The sequence below is a fragment of the Rhipicephalus microplus genome, unplaced genomic scaffold, assembly GCF_043290135.1.
Source record: "Rhipicephalus microplus isolate Deutch F79 unplaced genomic scaffold, USDA_Rmic scaffold_14, whole genome shotgun sequence".
Taxonomy (NCBI): Eukaryota; Metazoa; Arthropoda; class Arachnida; order Ixodida; family Ixodidae; genus Rhipicephalus; species Rhipicephalus microplus.
Window position 1 is genome coordinate 37943424 of NW_027464587.1, and position 22412 is coordinate 37965835.

General features: G+C 49.4%; 1 protein-coding gene across 3 annotated transcripts in view; it reads right to left on the bottom strand.

Moving 5' to 3' along the window:
• LOC119180906 (FGGY carbohydrate kinase domain-containing protein) overlaps positions 1-22412 on the bottom strand; it is a 141378-nt gene that overhangs the window by 69508 nt on the left and 49458 nt on the right. For all 3 annotated transcript variants that reach the window (XM_075882989.1, XM_075882988.1, XM_075882990.1), the window contains one exon: positions 18340-18431. In XM_075882989.1, coding sequence (XP_075739104.1) covers positions 18340-18431 — 92 coding nt within the window. The remainder of the gene's footprint in view (positions 1-18339; positions 18432-22412) is intronic.

Genomic DNA, 22412 nt, shown 5'->3' on the forward strand with positions numbered 1-22412 from the left:
CAACAGTCAAGTGAACATACGTGAAAAGTGCCACCAGGTACTTTCGGCATCAAATGAAACGCGAACAGCGGAGCGCGTGGCACAAGCCTTATCAATGGCATAGCGCGTGCCATCGACCAGCCATTGGCACAGACTGGCCCACAGATCCGGTGTGGCAGCACTGCACGATCCCCCTACAGTGCAATATTTCTGCTTGTGTTCTAGGTATGGCATTTGAAAGGAACATGAAAAAAAAAACAGAAGTTAAACTATTTCAGCTGAAGGCGAGTATTGCAGCATAGTTTGTCATCCCGGAGTGCATCACCATGGAATTATGGCTAATTCTATTTAGAGTAGACAGAAGTTGGTTCATAATGCTGGCAATTTCACGCTGCTTCACTTTGTGCCTGTAAAACGAAACAATTTGCGCTCTCTCTTCCGAAGAAACACTCGGCATTTTCAGTTAAAGTGGAGCTTAATCCGGTCGGTCTCTGAAAGAAGGGTGCAGGTGAAGCAGCGCTGGCAAACGAGATACGACGATCGTTTGAAAATCAACCGCAAATCGATTATATTTCTCTTTTTATTTTATCGTGCCAAGTTACCGATTGCCCTGCGACGCTGAAGTAAAAGCAAGGTATTGCTAGTGATACGATCAAAAGTGCTTGACACGCCAACGATGGCCACCATTACCGCCATACGAAAACTAGAGCAGAAACGCAGAGCAGAAACTGTAGGGGGATCGCGCAGTGCTGCCAAGCCGGATGTGCACGCCTGTCAATGGTGATGACAGGACAGCGAACACTATACTTAGCGGAGCGCGTGTTTCTAATGCTTGAAACACGCGCTCCGCTATTCGTGTTTCATTTGAGGCCGATAGTACATCCGGTGGTGCACGCGATTCGCAGCAAGTATACACTACAGCTGGGCATCGCACAGATTTTCTAAAAAAACACGCAAAAGAAGCAGCACTCGTGTATTGACTCGCTGCCGGCAGATAACACCGCTTCCAAGGCCGCTGCGGCAGCTGATCGCCGGAAATCGCGAAGTGTTTATCTGCTTCTCCACTAGGAGGTAGTGTGGGTGTTGCGATGCGGCGGCTTTACGAATAAGACGTCATGGCCTCTCCTATATTTTTCCTTCCTCCATGTTTCGCCGCTTTACTAGCAAAAGTCGGTCGCTCGGTCTCCCGCGTCCCCTTTCTGCCTGCGCTCTCTCAGCACGTCAACGCGCTCTGCGCGCGCTGTTGTCTGGTTGCTCTGCTCGTGTAGCATCCCCCCCATGGGACTTGCTTCGAAGGTTTAAAGAGATTGTAAAAACGTTTTCATTGTGTGAATGTCACCGGAGCCGAGAGCGATTTATTGACATCCTTTGCGGGACCAAGCTAGTCAAACACGATGTCTTGGAGCGAGTACTATAGATGTGCACGTCGATAATGAGCAGCTGCCTTTCTATCACATTAAAAGTGAGGTGACGGCACGAATTCGTTTTGTATGTTACCGGTAGAACGCGCATTTTGTGCGGCCATCGTGTCTTCTCGGAGCTGTCGGCGAACCACCTCCACGCTTTCGCGAGCGTTTGTATATAGATCGTTCGGATTTCAATTCCTCGGTAGCCAAGTTTGTTGCGTGACTTTAGATTTGTCAGAAGATCATTGTGAAGGGACTAAACTTACGTCTGTCCTGTGAAGTTCCTGGCACCGTTGCAATGCACAGTGCTCACTTTCATAAGAGCTTCACTTTTCACGAGGTTTTCATTGCATTTTAACAGCGTCGTATCGTAATTTCAATGGTGCCTTGGAAGTTTTGGCACCTCTTTTGAAAGCATATTAATAGATTGTTTTATGCCCACTTCGAACATAAGTGTTTGCTGCAGCGCATGTTTTATTCCGAATAATATGCATGCCATTGATCGTGCAACGTGTTCACAGCTAATTCAAATGTCATTTTGGTTATTTCAGCAGCTCGCTTGGTCTTCGTCATGCTATACAATATTCACTGGGATCTAGCATGTTCTTTTGCTACGCCGACATTCGCCCTTGATAACCGTGCGTTATTTTGCTACACCATCGAAAATTTCTTGCCACCTTGTTTCGTATTTGACCTAGTTTTCGAAGTGGCAGCTGTATGTCGCCCATGGCTCAGGCGCATGCAAGAATATAATATTTTACATGCCAAAACCATGGTATCATTAGGAAGCACGGCATGGTGTCCCGCTAGAGATTGATTACGACCACCTGCATTTCTTTAACGCGCACCTAAATCTATTTGAAGTGTAAGGTGCGACGACGGAGAGAGTGTGCACACACACCGAGCGCCACTTCTGTGTACATAAAGCGTCATCCCACCGTACGCTTCAAATATGCAAAACCAACACGCCCTGTCTGACATTCTCGCACCTACATCTAAGCACAGTATTACTACGTTTCCCTCTCATGGAAATGCAGCTGGCATATGCGGGAATCTAACTCATGACTTCAGTCCTAGAATCGCAACACGTAGGCCTGGTAACTTATTGGTGGGTGCTGCTTGCCAGACATGCACGTACAAACGCTGAGCACGAACACGCAGCATGAAGGTGTTGGCTCTGAGTGGCGACTAAAAGTTTACAGCCATCAGCTGTAAACTTTTAGTAGTTTTAGTAAACTTTTAGTGGTTTTTTAGTAGTTTTTTGTAAACTTTTAGTAGTTTTTAGTAGTAAACGGTAGTTTTCAGCTATGAAAAATTTTGAATCTTTTGTAGCAGCACACAATCAGCAGGCGTGTGTGCGTACTTTCCAGGAAGACGAAGGGGCGGCTCCGATAGCGTGCAAAATGAGAGATAAAAACCCCAAGAAACACGTTTTTCGTGTGCGCAATCGGAAAAACAAGCAAGCGCGGCCCGTCCGAGCGACAGGAGCTTTGCGCTCTTTCCGCTAAGGCGGTGAACGGCGCTGCGAAGATTTGAGCCTGTGATAAAGGGGACGCTCATAGCATCCGTTTATCTATCCTGTCTTCCCTATACATAGGTTGCACGTACGTCACATCTGGAAACGAAAGGACCGAGAACCATAGAGTTTCCTAATCTACACTACAGAACTCTGGCGCTAGTGTCTATGGCAGCTTCAACGCACGGCGCTTCAGCGAGCATGGGAATGATGGGTAGTACATGGCTTTGTCTAGTCCTCGTACTTCTGGCATGCTTCTAGTACTGTGTGCATTCGTGTGGCTTGCAGCTGTTTTCTCACGACACAAAAATTAGCAGATGTTCAGCGGTTGCGCTTCACCACCTTATTCCTTTGTGCTTACCATTTCAAATCGGTTCGAGGAGTTCAAGAGGATTCATTCTTTCCTTTGAAACGAAACCGAAACACAGCAATAAACAAAACTGCGAATACGATTCGCAGCCCGCAAGTACGAAGACTAGGCAAATTATGTACAGTCGAGTGCATAATTTTAGAGACCACGGGAGCGCGTGCCGAGGCGCGTCGCTGCGCCTTCTGGTGGCTGCACGGCTCTGTCCGGGAGCGCGTACGATATGGGAACGCTCGTCCCATATCACCCGGCAGCCTGGCCTTTCGCTCGTTTCAACGGCGCGCATTTCGAAACGATGCGGACGGCGCAAGGTGCCACTTCTGCCATCGCTGTGCAAGCACCGGTACTCCCGCGATATTATAGCGGCGAAAATGCCTCTAATGTAATAGCATGGCTCGAGCGCGCCATGCAATACACTTTCTTCCTTGATGCAGCGCGGAAACCATGCAGTTTCTCAGCTTTTTCAAACGGAGTTGCGTGATATGTTCATCTTGCAGTGATGAATTTAATACTCTGTCTCGGAGACGTTATGCCAGCTCCATTTCTTGGTGCGAATATCGCGCGTGCAGTGGTATGCAGTAAACCACTGAATATCGCACGTCCAGAATAAATAGCCAGGAAACGCGATAAATAAACAGTTTATTCCTATAAGCCACAAAAAAAGGAAAACGATAGCTATAACTGCTATCCAAGAAAGATCACTACTTTCAGCATTTAATCAAATGCCCATCGGCGGCAATCACTTGCGCCACACGAGATGGCATCGAATTGGAAAGCGCGGCCACGATCTCGGGGCGTGAACGAAGTGCTTCCCACTCCTCTAGTATGGCCGTGAATAGGGTCTCCTCGTTGAACTTCCAAGATTCCACGCCGCAAGTCAGCGTTTCACGAGACCCCAGACGTTTTCAATGGGGTTCAGATCCGCTCCTATAGGTGGCCATTCTAATGTGCGACAGCAAGGCCCTCAAGCAAAGATTTCACACTGCGAGCAGTGTGAATCAGGCTCCTGTCATGCTGGTACACGAAACAACCATCCTTGAACGGCCCTTTCAAGGCATAAGGAAACCATTCTCTCTCTATTATAATGGAGTACGCGGAGGCTGAAAGATTCCCATCGATAAGAACCAGTGGTCCAAGTTTTTCCCTGGTCATGGCGGCCCAGACACTTAAAGAGCATCGGCCACTGACAAAGATCGACTGCGTGTACTGTGGTGAATACCTCGCGAGGAAGGAAATGCTGGATTGGTTACACGGTTTTATAAGAACGACAATGGCACATAGTCACTTTACCCCGAACAATATTGTGTTTCTTGAAGATGCATATAATGAAATTTTCATTATTCGAGGAACCGCCAGGTGGCGCCGTTTTGTTTGGCTGGCCGCATACAGTGCTCCACTTTCACGTGTTCTTGGCCCGTTACCGGGCCCCGCCCGTGTCTGGAAAAGCTCACTATTCCTTCTAGAAGACTTCCGTTACACGCCGACACCATCCGGGCCCTAGTCCGACTTGAGGGTGGCCCCCCAGGCTCCTTCAAAAGTACGAAGCGGCGCGGCGCCGCGCTAACCCTAACGCGCCGCGCCTGCACCTCCACGATGCAGAGTCCCGCCCAGCACTCGACACCAACGACAACTGACGCCCTGTCGGTAAGCCCAGCCTCCTCCGGTCGTACCGATGATACAGCCGTGCCTCCGCTGTCAACATCTGGCAATGTCACCAGCCCCGCGCCGACAACAATACAGCAACAGGCAGCGTTCCTCAACAGTGCGCACGGTCCAGCAACGTGCAACGCTGGTGGCGTCTCTGCTACTCTCGGCTTGATAGCCACACAAACGCCGGAGCCCGAGAGCCGTAATGCAGCGTTGGCGTTGCAATCAACCACGCCTGCTGCTCTCCCCACCTTATCTGCGTCTGGCCTACCCATTGGAAATTCCGAGTCTATCGACAAGCACGTTTAGACGAGCGTCGTTCCTTCCATCGCCAAACTTTTGCCTTCCATCACTTCAGCGGACGACTTATCGACGGAAATGGACTTCACGGCATCGCATGTCAATGAAGACAATACGCCATCCCCTGAAGGCAGCTGGAACACCGTTAGTGCCAATCGAAAACCTGCCTCGACCCCCCCCCCCACTCCGAGCTCATCGCCGTCGGAATCCAACTTCCACCTGGAACACTCACGCCGAAACTGCCTCTCTATGACCTGCTTTCTACCATCATATCCCCTGCAAATCTCTCTCCCAAGACCAGTGCGGAGGTCACCCTTCAAGCCAAACCTGCTCAGAGCCTTGTGCTTCTGAAAACGCACTCACCTCTCACTGCCCACCTCCTACTCTCCCTCACAAGTCTGGAACCTAATTGTAAGCCGATCAACATTAAGCCCTGTGCCCCTAGTCCTTCAATATCATGTCTCGGCGTCATACACAGCGTCGGTGGTCACTTCACAACATCACAGCTCTTGCATGACCTAGAATCATTTACTTCAGATATACTCGCTGCACGTATGATGGGCTCCACTGAATCGGTCCTCATAACATTTGCTGGAACCATCATCCCTCACTTTGTGTACTTCAAACGCGTCTCTTTCCGATGCCGTTTACATAAACCCAAGCCCCCTACTTGCACTCGGTGCCTTGCTATAGGGCACCGTGCTCATCAATGCCCCCAACACAGCGTTCTGGCCAAGTGCCGCCGCTGTGCGTCTCCTCTACCAGCAGATCCCGATGCTCGCGTTTGCGCCCAACCCTGGTGCATCCATTGCCAAGTCAACACCCACTCATCTCTCGACTCCACCTGCCCCTACCTTCTAGCTAAGCAACGCGACTGCGCAAAAGCAGCTTTTCTCCGTCGCACAGCCGTGCGCCGAGCCACTCAGCCTTCACCGCCCTTTTCTTCAGCGCATGAGTTCCTATCACCTCCCGCAACATCCCCCCCTGCTCATACACCGTTAAGGTTAAGGGAACACCTCCCATGTGCACTTCATCAAACCCAGCTTCACCATTTTTAAGTAACGAGAGCCGCTCCTTCGATCTGCGACAGGCTATGTGGAGCGCAACCAGCGCGAGCAACAACGCGTCTCAGATGAGCTACAACAGAAAATACTCGCATTGACGCAGACACCCGCGACTACCACATCCTCTCTTACCTCTCAACTCACGGAGCTAAATAAGCAACTCACCACACTCACCGCCCCGACCTCCAGCTCCCATGCAAGCAAATTGGCCGACATGGTCGAAACCACCACCACTGCGCATCACACTCGCTTGGTCCAGCTGGAAAATTCAATTGTCCGGATTCTTACGACCCTCGAAAGCCAATCTAAGCAACTGGAATCTTTCACCTATATGCTTAACTCCCTGCAAGAGTCGCTTCCCCCGGCAAAAGAGAAGGAACGTGCACGCGTAGGCGCTTCCTCTACTTCAAAGACCTAGATGGCGCGTGAAAAGGACCTCGGTATTTTGCAGTGGAACTGCCGCAACTTTCGTCATAATAGGACCCCTCTCCACTAATATCTTCTCACCCGCCAAACATTACCCCATTTTCTCCTTATACAGGAGACTCGGGCGGCCCTTGCCATCCCAGGCTACCGTGCATATGACGCTACGACGAGAAAGCCACTTGCGTCCATTTATGTACGCAATGACGTTCTCGTTGAACCACTAGACGTACCCTCCCCCCTCCTGAAACATTTAGTTGGTGTGGTCTATTACAAGCCATCTACCCGTATTTCTCTCGCTCTGATGTCATTTTACAACCCCCCTGTCACGTCCTCTTTGTTTAGTGCTCTTGGCGAATTCCTGCACTCCCTTCCATCGACCACCCATATCCTCCTTGGGGGTGACTTTAATGCTCTTCATAGGCTCTGGGGTTGCCCCCAAACAATCAAACCAGGTCGCCTTCTACACTGCCTCGCCCAGGAACGCCATCTCACCCTTTTTAATACTCCTGACACCCCTACTCGAGCGGGCACTGTTCAACAGCGTTCCACTACACCTGATCTCACGTTCTCCCCGAGTTCCCTTCCTTTTCACTGGCAGGTGTCCGCTGAAAAATTTTTCAGTGATCACTTTCTCATACACATCACCACTCCTCTTTCCCACAATAGGCGGCAACAACGAGTCGCTCACACTGACTGGGAAGCATTCCGTAATAACCTTTTGTCTGACTAATTTAAAACTTACGACGACTGGACGTCGCGGATATCCGCAGCAATGACATCCTGTTGTCGCCGCGCTCGTTTTCAACTTCCCATTCCTGACCCTGATCCTCACTTCCTCCGCTTATGGCGACGTCATCAACGTTTGAAACGCGCCCTCTGCTCCCAGCCACACAACATCCAACTTTCTTTCCGAATTGATGCTCTGCGGGCTGAAATTATCGCTTACGGCACTTCCCTCAAGCACTCTCGTTGGAACACGCTGTGTGACGGCCTTGACTCCGCACTGCACTCGCGCTCTACATGGTCTCTGTTTAGGTCTCTCTTAGGTACCAAGCCTGCCGTTGCTCCCACCCTAGATAAAGCTCTCGCTCAAGGGACTCCAGCTGATGTGTTTGAAAATTTAAAATCTCTGTATCTCCCACCCCCCCTCACACCTTCCTACCCAGATTACTGTGGCAAAGCTAACCCAGACCTGGACCGCCCATTCACACTCAGGGAGCTGGAAGCTGCCTTAGCCACTCAATCTACCCGCTCGGCACCCGGTGAGGACGAGATAACATATACTACATTACGTAATCTCCCCGACAACGCGAAGGAATTTCTCTTACACACATTCAACGAAGCATGGAACAGCGGCTGTCTTCCAAGCTCTTGGACATCATCTCTAATTTGCATGATTCCGAAGCCGGGCAAACCTCCATCTTTCTCTAACCTTCGCCCTATCTCTTTGACGTCATGCGTTGGCAAGACTCTTGAGTGAATGGCCTTGACTCAACTGTCTGATTTTATTGAGGCGAAAGAGTTTTTCCCTCCTTCTCTTATTGGCTTCCGACGCCACGTTAGTGCGCAGGACATGTTTCTTGTTCTTCAGCATACTTTTCTTTCACCTTCTCGTAGTCAGATCCATGCGCTTGTAACCGTCGATGTACGGAAGGCATTCGATGGCGTGAGTCATGACCACATACTCGCTCAGCTCTCCTCCCTGTCATGTGGCTCCCGCATGTATTCTTACATCCGATCATTTCTTTCCAATCGATCAGTTCCAATCGAGTTGCTCGCTTTAGAGTCGATACTCATTTGTCTAACCCACACTCCCTCAGCCGCGGCACTCCTCAAGGTGCCGTACTATCTCCTACTCTACTTAATATGGCCATGGCCCCCCTTGCCTCCCAACTGTCCCAAATACCTGACCTCCACCATATTTTTATGCAGACGACATCACTCTCTGGTGTACGTCTGGATGTGCCGGCCACGTGCAAGGATACTTTGCAACATGGCCTGGACCTCATCGCTTCCCTTCTCGCTACTGCTGGCCTGTCCCCTGCACCGGAGAAATGTGAACTCTTTTTGCTTAACCGGTCTGCGTACCAGCGCTCCCACACTACCCTCATCTCCCTACATCTTTCTAGCTCTCTCATTCGCACTGTTCAGCAATGTGTAGTGGAGAATTCGCAAGGCAATGACTAGTGGGACCATCGCTGAGTGCGAAGCGCGAGCGGGAGCACGAGCTGTAGACGCTGGACTGCCCGAGCAATTGTTTCCGTACCGGCAGTCTGCCTATTACCTGGCGTCGCTATAAAACCCCCTTACAAAGTGGTGGAAGTGTGCTGGGTAAGCAAACCTGGAACTTCGAAGCCGGAAGCTGCCCACTGCATCAGCAATGCCTGATCAGACGACCGAGCAAGGCACCACCCAGCAAAGCACGGCCCAATCTCAACTGGTCATCGTGCCTGCCACTCTGCGCCAACGAGATCCGCCCTTCTTCAGCGGCACCGAGGACCAAGATGTGGAGGACTGGTTGCAGTTGTTTGAAAAGCTGAGCGCCGCCAACAAGTGGGACGACCCCTCGAAATGGGAGTATGTCCCATTTTATCTCAAAGACGTCGCCAGCCTGTGGTTCACAAACCACCGTACTGAATTTATCACTTGGGCCGGTTTCAAGACCACCCTCGCAGCTGTGTTCGATCACTCCGCAGTGCGCAAGCTGCGTGCTGAGCAGCGCCTACGTGGACGTGCACAAAGGCAGGGCGAAAACTTCACTAGCTATATAGAAGATGTAATCGATTTATGCCGGCGCTTCAACACTGAGATGACCGAACATGACAAGATCAGGCATATCTTGAAAGGCACAGACGATGATGCCTATCAAATGTTGCTGGCAAAGGGCCCAAGTACCGTATCCGAACTTGTGACCTTGTGCCAGAGCTTGGAAGAGATTTGGAAACAACGTGCAGCAGTTCGGAGGTCTACGACTGCAGATGACTCTCTCGCTGCCCTGGCCGTTGGTTGTGACAGCTCCCTGCTGGAGCAGATGAAAGAATATGTACGCGAAGAGGTCGCACGACAGCTTTCGTGTCTCTCGTATCTGCCGACCACCGAAGCACCAACGAACCGCCTAACGCCGACAATCAGACAGACTATTCAGGAGCAGGTCTCCGAGGCGTTGCCATTACCTACGCCTGCCTCTCCCCCAACGCCTGTTGCCGCGCCCCTGACTTATGCAGCCGTCGCGGCAATGCCTCCATCTTGTGTGCCAATGTATACGCCACAACCTGTGCGACCGTCCACCGCGCCGTTTCCAGCTACACAGCAACATGCCGGAAATCTTTGGCGCACTGCCGATAACCGGCCCATATGTTACTTTTGCGGAATTCCAGGTCACGTTGCACGTCTATGTCGTCGGCGCTTCACAGTTAACGCACCAAGATATCCTGACTATTCGTTTCGGCCTCCATACCACGCGCCTCACGTACCACCTGAAGTTCACGAACGCCATGCGCAAACTGCTTCCGGCGCCCGAACAATCGCTTCTAGACGTTCTACATCCCACTCGCCTTCACCTTCAACAAGTCTTCGTTCTGTATCGCCTATGCGTCGACGACCCACCCCCATTGAGACGGAAAACTAACTGCCGCAGCTCCGGAGGCACGAGCTGCGTCATCGTCTAATCGTTTAAGTCCTCGCCTGTCTCCCGCCAATCTTATCGATGTAATCGTCGAAGGTGTACGAACACTCGCACTCATCGATACCGGTGCCACGATATCCGTGATTAGTCAAAGACTCTGCCGCTCTCTTTGTAAAGTGACGATGCTTTCTCCCGTGGTTTCTCTTAATACTGCGAGTGCCCAACAAATTGAGCCCGTCGCGGCATGTACGGCAAAAGTGGTTATTCGAGACGTGTTGTACATCATTGAATTTCACGTGTTGGCTTCATGTTCCCACGATGTCATCCTAGGATGGGATTTTTTATCACGTCATCACGCCGTCGTGGACTGCGCTCGGGCCGAAGTGGTGCTGTTACCGTTTCGTGATGCGCCTTCTGTTGATGCGGCCGTATCTAGTGTGGCTAACCTTGTCGTCGCGACGGACATAGACCTTCCTCCTTTCAGCGCCCAGTTTGTCCCTGCCCGCTGTGCTTCAATTTCTGACGCTACCGTCCTATTCACGCCATCAGACATTTTCGGTCTCAGGCATTGCTGATGCAGTGGGCAGCTTCCGGCTTCGAAGCTCCAGGTTTGCGTACCCAGCACCTCCACCACTTTGTAAGGGGGTTTAATAGCGACGCCAGGTAATAGGCAGACAGCCAGTACGGAAACAAATGCTCGGGCAGTCCAGCGTCTACAGCTCGTGCTCCCGCTCGCGCTTCGCACTCAGCGATGGTCCCACTAGTCATTGCCTTGAGAATTCCCCACTATAAATGCAAAGTTCTTGGCTTCCCTTTGCACGCGACAAAGAACGCGCAGGCCCTACATCACGCTGTGAGGACTTGCCACTCGGTGACCCACCTCCTGCGACGCGTTGTCACTCGGCAGTCGGGGCCGCACGAGGCGTGCCGGGTGGCACCTGCGCTTGCCCTTAGCAAGTTCTTGTACTTTGTACCCTACGTTCATTTCACCGAAACGCATCTCAACACACTCGAAAGAGCTCTATTAGGCCTCTACAAGGCAACTCTAAACCTCCCTCTCACTACCTCTACCACTTAGCTCTTTGCTACAGGCCTCTTGCATCCATTACGTTCTCTTATTTCTCTACACCACGACTCTCAGATTGCCCGTCTTTCTTTCACTCGTCAAGGCCAATGGCTATTAGCCCAAGCCGGTATCCCTCAGATTCCCGTTTCCGTTCCCACCTTGCCTTCTGCCGCTAGCACAGCTGCTTCTAACCTTCGCATCCTTCCCCTTCCATCCAATATGTCTCCTGTTCTTCACACCATCCGGCGTCATGCGGCAGCACAGCATCATTCTCCTCCTCTCTCTACACAGGGCGTCGCTTACACGGATGCCTCATACATGGCTTCTCGGGGCTCGTGTGGCTACGTTACCTACCATCCACACCTTTCGGCACCTGACACGCACACCAGCGGGCCATACTTACACCCACCAAATGTACTTTCGCTCGAGGTCCTTTTCATAGTCCACGCCATGCAGTGATTTTCCTCCCTCCCTTCTCTCCCCGAGTACACGATTTACTCCGACTCTCACGCCGCCATCCGTCACATACAGAACAACACGTTGCCCCCTGCTCTTCAACAGGAGGTCGAGCGAGCGGCCTCTGCTCTTCAACCCTCCACTGTCTTCCTCCGCTGGGCTCCTGGGCATTCGGGTATTAACGGCAATGAGCTAGCTCATCAGCTTGCCCGCGATATATTGCACCGGGCACCGTTCAATCCTTGGCCCACACCTTCGGAAGACAGTGACAGCTCCGCGAATAACGAAGGGCAGATCTCCTTGCGTCACACTATCAAGGAGGTATATTTCCAGCTGCAGCTCGACAAGCGTCTTTACCCTCCCCCTCATTCATCACTCACTGCGCTCGAAGCTCGAACTTTACGGCACATCCAAATGAACTGCTTGATAACCCCCTCTCGCCTTTTCCTTTATAAATATAGGTCTAACCCCTGCTGTCCTAATTGTCCCTCCCCATATACTGACCTGTCACACTGCCAGTTTTACTGCCCAACTGCTCAGCAATCCAGCTATTACCCTACCCCATCCCTCTCCATCACCTCCTGGCTCGACTGGATCGGTGCCGAAGGGGAAGAAGAACAGCGTCGACTGATCGCACAGGCGGTCGAAATGCTCGGCCTGTAAATTTGGCTGAATAAAAGTCTATTACTACTACTACTACTACTAATTATTCGAGATCGCCAAGATGGTGCGTCATAATTGAAATGTTGGTAAGGCACCCTGAGTGCTTTCCAGAAGGCCTCGCAAACTCAACTGTACTTTTCTAAGGTTATGTAGTAATATACACAAACATTGCCTAAGGTGCTTAAGTTTGGCGAGCTTCTCACGATAAGGAGTAACACAGCTTAAAGAGAATCAAACCTAAGCAACGTTCTACAGCAAGTTCGAAGACAACAAAGTGCTAGGCTTTACTTGCCTTAACCACAACGTAATTAGGCGCACTATAGTGGGTGACCTGCCATTAATTTTTACCAGCTGTGGTTACATACCCTGTGTACTACTCTTTCTACATATGTTCAAGGGTAAATAGTACGAGGATGACATTAATGTAGAAGACAAATCGCAAATGTTATCTCGAGTTCATTGGACGCCATACTCACCGTTCCTGATCCCAGCGACTTGAAAACGTTGATTCATCGCTCAACACGACTTCTCCCTACTCTTCTGATCCCCATGTCTGCACGGAACGCGCAAAGTGCAGTCGCATGGATCTTTGCTTGTCCGTGATGTGGGGCTTCTGGGCCGCGACGCAGCTGGCAAGCCCTACTTCTGCCAACCTCCTATGGATAGTCCAGACGGACGCGTTGAGATGCAATGCATCGTTTATGCCTTTCGCTGTTATATGGGGATCAGCTACTACTGCGGCAATAATTACCCTGTCCACTTCGTCATCTGTGCATCTTGACCTTCCAGCATGGTCTCTGTCACTGATTCCCCCTGTTTGTCGGTACACTTTGATGGCACGACTCACCACATTTCTTGACCTTCGAAGGAGCCGACAGATGACCCGCTGAGAAAAGCCTTGGATGCTTAACTCTACGATGCGTCTCCTTCCATCAGCTGGTACTTGTGGCGACATTTTTGAAGACGAATGTGGGGGCTTGAAACCCCTGATCGTATACACTTTCGAGAATGGCACTGTCCAATAACTGTGTAATAGCTGGGCTGTGCCGCGATATGGTGCCATTCAACATTTGCTGTACGAGATAATTTCTTATCGTCACCAAGCCCGGAAAACCACGAAACAAGGCAAAAAATTGACAAGAACGACAAAATGGTACTGCGACTGCGTCGCAAGCACGCGTGAACCTTCCGAATGCCCAATTTTTCTGAGAGAGTTATAATAAAGAATCGCATTTCCACGCAGTGAGTAATGTGTACAAAAGAAGCGGTGTGCCGCCGTGCGAGGTATTTGGTCGAACAGCTTAAGGAATTAACTTTTGTTTACTTGTGGGGCCTCCAACATTTGAGCACTTCGAACTGAAATGTGCTCGCATGTAATTCACTGCAGTATTTTACTAACAACACGACCAGAATACCAGAATACACGCTGATGCTCGAGCGACGGATGTTAATGGAGGCAGTCCCAATTCCCGACTACTACGCATTTGAGAATATTCCGTGCATATGTCATGGGTAGAGTTCTATTGAAATACTGAAAGCGGAGACACCCTTTTCAACCATCGTGATTTTCTCTGGTTTCCGGAAAAAAACATTCCCAGATACCCCCAAATATGAAAAGACTCGAAAGTGAAAGCCTATGACATCTCTTGCACGTCTCAATCCACAATAATTCACGCTTACTTGTCCTAATCTACTATAATGCATCTAATTAATGGGTTGACTTCAATCGGGGTTTATGGTTCGAATAGTAGAAGACGACACATGAATATCTGAAATTCAAATCCTAGAAACTCTTGGGTCGAGGCTCGACTCCTACCAATAATAAGTGCGGGCTCTTGACGTGACAGAACCGCGATATAAAGAGTAAAGTAATTTTTATTATATAGATATGACATAGAGCTCCACCAAAGTAACATCTTGGGAATGTTTACTCATTCGGGGTTCTTTAGCGTCCACTCAGTATACTAGTTTCAAGTATCACTCCTCTATCGAAATACGGCGTGCGCTACTAGACTTGAAGATGCGTCTTTCGGGTCAGCAGCCGAGCATCAAAACCAGTGCGCCACCGCAGCGGCCTTAATTAAGGATATATACTTAATAAACCGAGTCTGTTTGCACATTTCTTTCTCGGCTCTTTTCTGCAGCTGTTGGCCGTTTGGTGGTTTTATGCATGTTCATAGATGCATGATATTTGGACCGAGTATTACTACGTGTGTTAGTTCGGTGAATGAGAGCGCAAAAGGCAACACTGCTGGCTGAGCTTATTGATTGCCTAACTCGACATTCAAAATGTGATTCCGCCACGTATCGCTTAGGAGTAACGTGCACCATGTGCAGCACGCCGAAACCCGCAAATGATGTGCTGTCGTCACATTAGCACTCAGCTTTTTTCATTGTCTTCACAGCGACTACAAAAGTGACACTTTGCATCGTCCGCATCGTTTCGAGATTCGTGCCGTTGAAACAAGCGAAAGGGCGGGCTGCTAGGTGATATGGGAGGAGCATGCGCAGTACGCGCTCCCGGACAAAGCCGTGCAGCCACCAGAAGGCGCAGCGACGCACCTCGGCACGTGCTCCCGTGGTCTCTAAAATTATGCACTCGACTGTACTACCCATCATTCCCATGGTCGCTTAACGATCGCAGTGCCAGAGTCCTCTCTAGTTAATTTTATGAAACTCTACGCCGAGAACAGCCATGTTTGTGAACATATGCTGCATCCTGGAAGAGTAATTGGGAGCTTTGCAGCGGCGAGATCTGGTATTCTGTCACGCTACCATCTTCACCATGACAATTTGTGCCGTTTTTGGATGCTGAATAATACCGGCTGCGGAGGTATAATGGCTAAGGCACTCGGCTGCCGACCCGCAGATCGCGGAACCGAATCCCGGCCGCGGCAACCGCATTTTTGGTGGAGGCGAAAATGCTGTAGACCCGTGTGCTTAGATTTAGGCGCAGGTTAACAAACCCCAGGCGATAGAATTTACTGGAGCCCTGGTGACAAACACCTATCCGTGACGGCAGTCATCAGGCATTCATCACAGGTTGGGGTATTTTCGAGTTGTGCCCAAGTTTGCCACGTTTATTTACGTGATCGCGTTGTTTTCTCCGGAATGCCACCTAGATTCACAGCGACGGTATAGCCGACCTTTTCTATTTGAATAGTCGCGGTAGTCGCGTCTCGGGTTCTTAAATGAGGTTTACAGTGCAACATATGTTCGGCGCGACTGCATTTTTTTCATAAGATATTTTTTCACAATCCATCAATGAAGCGAGACCTCATTTCACAACTGTCATACCACTCATCGCGCATTGATCATCAGCATAAGGTTGCCATTCCGTTTTGCCGCACCAAATTCTTTTCAGCAGCCTTCTTACCGAAAACAGCCGCCGATTGGAACCACCTTCCCTCTTCCGTTGTAACAATAACAGACCCTTTGTTATTCAAGACTGCAATTTCTCAGCAATGCTTGTAACTATACGCAGTTTCCATTATCTATCTTTGTCTTGCATGTGCTTGAATTCTTATACATTTTTAGTTGACTTATGTTGCCTTCCTGATTTGCGCATCTGACACTTGTTTCTTTATTTTGTCTTTTTTTTCTTGTGTGTTATAAATGTTCTACCCACCCCCTCTGTAATGCCCTACGGGCCCTGAGGGTATTCTAATAAATAAATATGTGAACGTGTCTTCTTTCAACCCGCGAATTTAATGGACGACGTGAGCCGCGACTGAGCACCAGCCTACTTGTTGCAGGGCAACGGCGGTGCGACTGCTGCCGCATCATCAGCGCGTTTTCAGCGCTCTAAAAAGTGACACATGGACGAACACGCCGGCCAGGGAATTCGGAACATCGCTCGAACTGTCTGCCATAGACGCAGAACGAGAGCGTAATGAACCATCAGCAGTAGATCCCATGAAACCGTAGCTCAAAGAGGAAAACAAACCAAGCATTGCAACACTACTGAAACGAGCACAACTGCGGTGATGTCCGAACATGGACGTAGGCAAGAGCGTGCAAAAAGGGCATTGGCGCCTCCCAAACAACACCAAAATTGCTGCCGCCCCGATGCAACACGAGTTTGCACTCCACACTACAAAATTCCGTCGAAGCCCGTGTTCTATTTATACGGGAAAGAGTGTCGTAACTGTCCTCGATTAGAAAGACGACACGACGTGATAGAAGCGGCTTTGCTGCTTTGCTCTTCACTCACCCTCTGGTGAAGTTGTTGTGGCCGTCCAGCGACATGTCAGTCTTCATTTGTTGCTGCGTGACGCGACTTGTCGAAAGCACGACTAGTTGACGATGTCTTGGTGTAACACGGAATGCAGCATATCGACGTTCGATGTATCCCTATCGATTCGCAGTTCACATGGGTCGATATGCCATCACACATTTCAATTTTCGCTCAGTTACGTACACGAGAAGGTTCCACATTAAGCTCTTTGAAGTACGACGGGAAAAGCGCGTGTACGTTTCCTTTCGCCGCATCACACGAATGATGCCGACAAGCTCCCACCCGGCGGTGAGATGCACGCGCAGCCTGACTAGCCTGACTTAATGTTGACAAACAAGGGGCGGTCCCTCGTTTTGCGAGCCGAAAATGACGTCACGTGTAACTTATGTATAGACGGTTTTCCACAGCAGGGAACGGACGCTGCCACGTTTGAACACGCGATCTAATGGCCATCTCTTTTATACTTCAATGTCGCCGATGGCCGGCCGTTTCCTCGCCAGCGCTCCCTGGTTGAAAGTCTGCGAAGCGAGCGCAATACATGGTCCGCGCTGCCCGTTATTCTTTTTTTGCTTTTTTTTTCTTAGGCACTGCGCCGTGTCGCCTTAAGGCTGACAGAAATCGGGTGCCTTTTTTTTTTTTCTTCAAGGATCACTATCATCTCCGTTTTTCACTGTAGGCTCTGTGGGGCTACGTCCACCACATGCCACATCGCCGCCGCGCCGCCAAGGAGAAAACGACGATAGTTATAGCGCGAGAACAAAACGACGACACAAAGACAAGAAGGACACGAAATACACCCAATACAGACAAATACGAAATACAGACAAATTCTTCTCTCTGTGTCGTCGTTTTGTTCTCGCGCTATAACTATTGTCATGCCATACCAACTAGCCCAACCTGCCACACTTCCAAGGAGAAAGTCATGGCGTTTTGGCATGGTGGTACTATCTAGTCTTGCATAGACAAACTAGCTGTGAAAAACTCTCTATAAACTATGTTAGAATATAATGGAGCTCAGCACGGCGACGCTGTGTTCACCCATGGTGAGAGTTGCATCAGGCCCAAACGCCACTTTTCATCAAATGGTTAATTTGGCGAGTTGTCAATTCATGATGGTTTGAAATACGAGCGCGATACGCAGACAGGCATAGCTAAGACACAAACAAGCGCTTGTCTGTCTCATAGCTGTTCCTGTCTACGTATTGCGCTCGTATTTCAAACGTACTCTTGATTTTTGTCGGCTATTAACCAATATCCGGCTATCTCTCATTTGACGTCAAACAGGAGGCGCCGGCGGCTGCCCAAGGAGTAAACGCCTGCGTTAAACGATGAAATAACAGCTTAGCACTCAACGTCGAAAATTCTTTTTGCCATGCGCACCGGCGAAATTTAGCACAGCGTTTCTACTATCCGCCCAATATCTCTTTTCACCATGCCAGAGGGGTGCTTAAATCATGACCCCTTTACCCTGAAAACACAGAGTGTAATGCAAGAATGTTTGAAGTCAGACCTATCATATCTTCAAATCAGAAGCATGAGCAATGAATCTATTGTCTCATACCACGGAACCTCTGGTGGCCAACTCACCAACATGTGAGCAGCTGATGTCCCAGCAATGATGGCCAGACGGCGAGAGAATTCTTCCGGGAACTTTCCGTCCGCCTCGCACCCAAGCAGGCCTAAAAGCCAGAAGGTTGAAAGGTAAGGACTCGTTCAAACTTGTGACTAGCACAGGTCGCATGATCGTTCGCGACTGGCGTGCGACCAAAAAGCGAGTCAAAGCGCATGCGCAGTCACTCGTAGTGCCATTACTTAGTTGAGCTCACGTCTCATTCCCGTCCATATTATTTTCGGAGGCCTACGACTGTAATCGCACGTCCAAAAAACTGGTTAGATGAATGAAATCAACGTTGTTTAAACCGAAGGGGCCATTTGTGCACCATACATGCCATTCGCAGCTCTCAACCAGCCTCAATTTATCATCATACGTTTCATCATTTATATTTCCGCAGAAAGAAAAAAAAACTGTAAGAGAACTTCAATGTTATTCACGCTACAATAAATCACACTGCATACTGTGCTACACTCATCACTTGCACCTTGTTTAAAAAAAATTAAAAATTCAGCAAGAGCTCCTTGCCGAATTTTGATCATTAAAAAGATTTTGCCCAGCAAGTATCGCCACAGCGCCCCCCCCCCCCCAATACTTTTTCGTTTGACTTTGAAAGGAAGGAAGCCTTACAGTGGATGATTAAATGAAAGTTAAGCTGTAGAGAACAGAAGCGAGACGGTCAGTTTGATTCGGACGACAACGTACGAAGCGGTATCGGCTAGAGCACTGCATGGGTTCGGCAGGGCTTGCGGGCCGGGCCGGGTAAGGGATTTCTGAATCGGGCCTAAATAGGCCTGTATTAGGCCCGTGTCTCATACATATTGGTATAATGGCACGCTTACGCTGTTTTGCTTTGTTGTTTTGGGGGGTTTAACGTCCCGATGCGACCCATTCTATGGGAGACGCCGTAGTTGAGCGCTCCGGGTAATTTAAAACACCTTGAGTTAATTAGCGCGCATTGCACCATCGGTATGCTACACGTAGTTTCAAGAAACTCTTTATCTCAGTTTGCACCATTGAATGAAAGATGATCTCAGGTACCGTGTGAGGAAATGCTCGCCAAGTGGTGCTGTTGCAAGGGCAATGGTACTCTGCCTTAAGTATTTATAATATGTGTGCCTTTGTGCCTAAAGAACAGAACAGAAGGGAAAGGAAAAGCAATGATGTTAATTAGTATAGAGCAACTGGTATGCTACCCTACAATGAGGACAGGCTGTTTGAAAATTGAAGAGAGGGAGAGAGATGAGAGCACTCCCACTCCAAGTCGCACGTCACAGTAATGCTAACACTATTAGTCTATAACAGCCCGTCCAGGTCCATTGCCTCCGATAAGCTGGGGACAACTTTTGTCGCATTCACACGTGGTGACCTAGATGGACAACATTCCAGAATGAAGGCCGCCATCTAGGGAAATATTTTGAGTATGCAGCTGCACTCTTATGCGCACCGTGCCTCTTTTCGCCTGCGTAACTCCGTAGACTTGTACACGAGATTTTTGAGTCAATAATATCTCAGGAGTCATTTTTCACGCAGTTTAAGGGCGAGATACGGAGTGACTCGTCTGTAAATTGATGCAAGTGTTGCCAGTTTTGTGCTAGCAAGGCAGTTTCAAATATTTAGTATTTGACAATTAGCCAATATTAGCATTTCATTTGGATACCTCTCGTATAGAGCAGATTTGTTTTGCTTATATCTATGGTCACCGTCGTCTTGGTCATTTCGTCAGTAATTCATAATGTCCTCATTTGTCGAAGCTCAAGCGCGTGGCGCTCTAAAACGCGGAAGCACTCTCGCGGCGGAGGTGAGTAAGAGCTTTAAGAAAGGTGAATAGATTATGATTATGGTGAAACTTTGCTGCTGTAACCCTTGTAAGACGGAGGTGTACCCACACGGGTGTATTCACACCTCTTCCTAGTGTTGAAAGATTTCTCATTCTTTGAAACTTCTTACCCTGTCTGTCTGTCTGTCTGTCTGTCTGTCTGTCTGTCTGTCTGTCTGTCTGTCTGTCTGTCTGTGAAAACGCGTATGTCCCGGTGCTCTCATGACGACCCCCTTAACTAAGGTAAACATAAAGTCACGTATCTCGTCAAACACTTTCCGCCAGACACGTGTGGCACATACCCAATACCACGGGTGATTATGTGCCACAGGTATTCGTCAAAACTGCGATTCGACCAAGTTGTAACATATTTACCTTGAGGCGTTTGCACCCCTTTGTGTTTCTGATCTTTGTCCCTGCGCGCTTGCACGAAAATTTACCGAAGAACAGGTATGCGCATATGTGTCACAGGTGATTGTCAGTTTATATCTACCTAGAAACAGCAAGACTAGACATTGGTAATCTTAATGCGAGAGACTTAAGAAAGAGCTGACATTGGCAGCTTTTACCAGAGGAATGCAAAAAATAAATGTCAGCATTGCAACAGGAATCTAACCCAAGAAATCTGCGTGGCAGAAATTCTATATAGAGACATGCCAGGTCACGTAGCTGCTTTTCTCCTTGACATACATAATGTTCGTAAAACGTCAATTGTGGTTGCAGTGCTGGCTATCAAACTTTACAAACATGGCATATGTACTCCTATGATACAACCGTCACGTCGGGTTAACGACATTTGAAGTGAAGTGCCATCAAAGAAAGTTAATTGATGTAGCAGTGTTCAGGGCTACCATTCCCGGGAGCACAGCTTACCACTTCTGGTATTGCTAATACCCATGTTTCAGGGGTGAAGCTCCTTAAGGCGTGGGTTGTGCGTCCCGTCGTAAGTGTATGTAATCACCTCTCGTCAGGCCTTGAAGCGGTCGTTAGAGGGCGGTATTTGTACATATAACGAATGCATATATGCTGAAATGCAAGATACTAGAGGGCCTTTCTTGTAGTACGATGCGCGCAAGGCAGCGGTGGCGCGCGCTCGAAGACGGAACTTCGATGTGCAAGCGCGCGAGAAAGTAGGAATGACGTCACACGAAGACGTTAGCGATCGCGTGTTTGTCGGTGGCACCGTACGCTAGAGAGCGCGGTGTAGTATAAAGAAACCGTTTTGGAGCCCGCGCACGTTCAGAAGGTCGGCGGATGGATAAAACTGCAGAGAGGTGTGCGCGCAAGGCGGTGGCGGCTCGCGCTCGAAGTCGAAACCTCGGTGCGTGAACGCGCGAGGCAGAAGCATGTCGAGAAGCTGTGCGGCGGCGCTGACAAGATCTTGCCGTACGAGAGCGGAAGGCCCAGGCGGTACGGCATACACACACACCGTTCCTCAGGTCTTTAAATGATGATTGACAGGGCGAATTACACGGTAGATTCAGGTTTACCGATGATTCCCTCCAGAGCTTCACCCACTCATCATCATTCACCCCACGAATATGCTGTGATTATTATCGTACATATCTTTACCATCAATGCATAACCTCTCGCTCAGAAAAAAATTATGCCACAGTCACATTATCTTCGCATACTTCGCATAACATCAGTTCGCAGGTACGTGAGATCTGCCAAAATTTTTTAGATGCAAATCATCTTAAGATCAAGTTCAATCCGGTGTGCGGCGTGACCACATTTACTGCGCATGAGGATTATCTCTCCCCTTTTATCTCCTCTCCTATGATCCCAGCCTCTTTCGCCTCGCAACACGGACCGACGCCGGCAGCGTCTGCTAGCGAGTTTTTGTTTATATTGAAAAAAGCCGACTACTTGCACTGCACAACCGTTCACTGGCCACCGCATTTAAATAGGCACTGGATCTAGACCTCCAAGGTAGTGCCGGTGGAAGATTTATGTTGTGCTTTGTCGAACAATAAAAATTCGCAGCGTGTGAGTGAACTAAAAGTGGACTGCGAGTCTTTGAGTTAAATCAGAGTCGTCTGTATCTCATTGTCCACTGGCAGCTATTCGCATGTTTCAGTAGAAAACAGTGGTCCATCAGTGCCAGCTCGGCGCTTTCCTGCGTTTCTCTCCTGCGCAACTCCGCCATGAGCGCCGGCGTCAGCGCCACCGCTAGTGTATGCGTTAGCACCCGTCGTTTTGTATCTACACATTGTTCCTTTTAGAGGG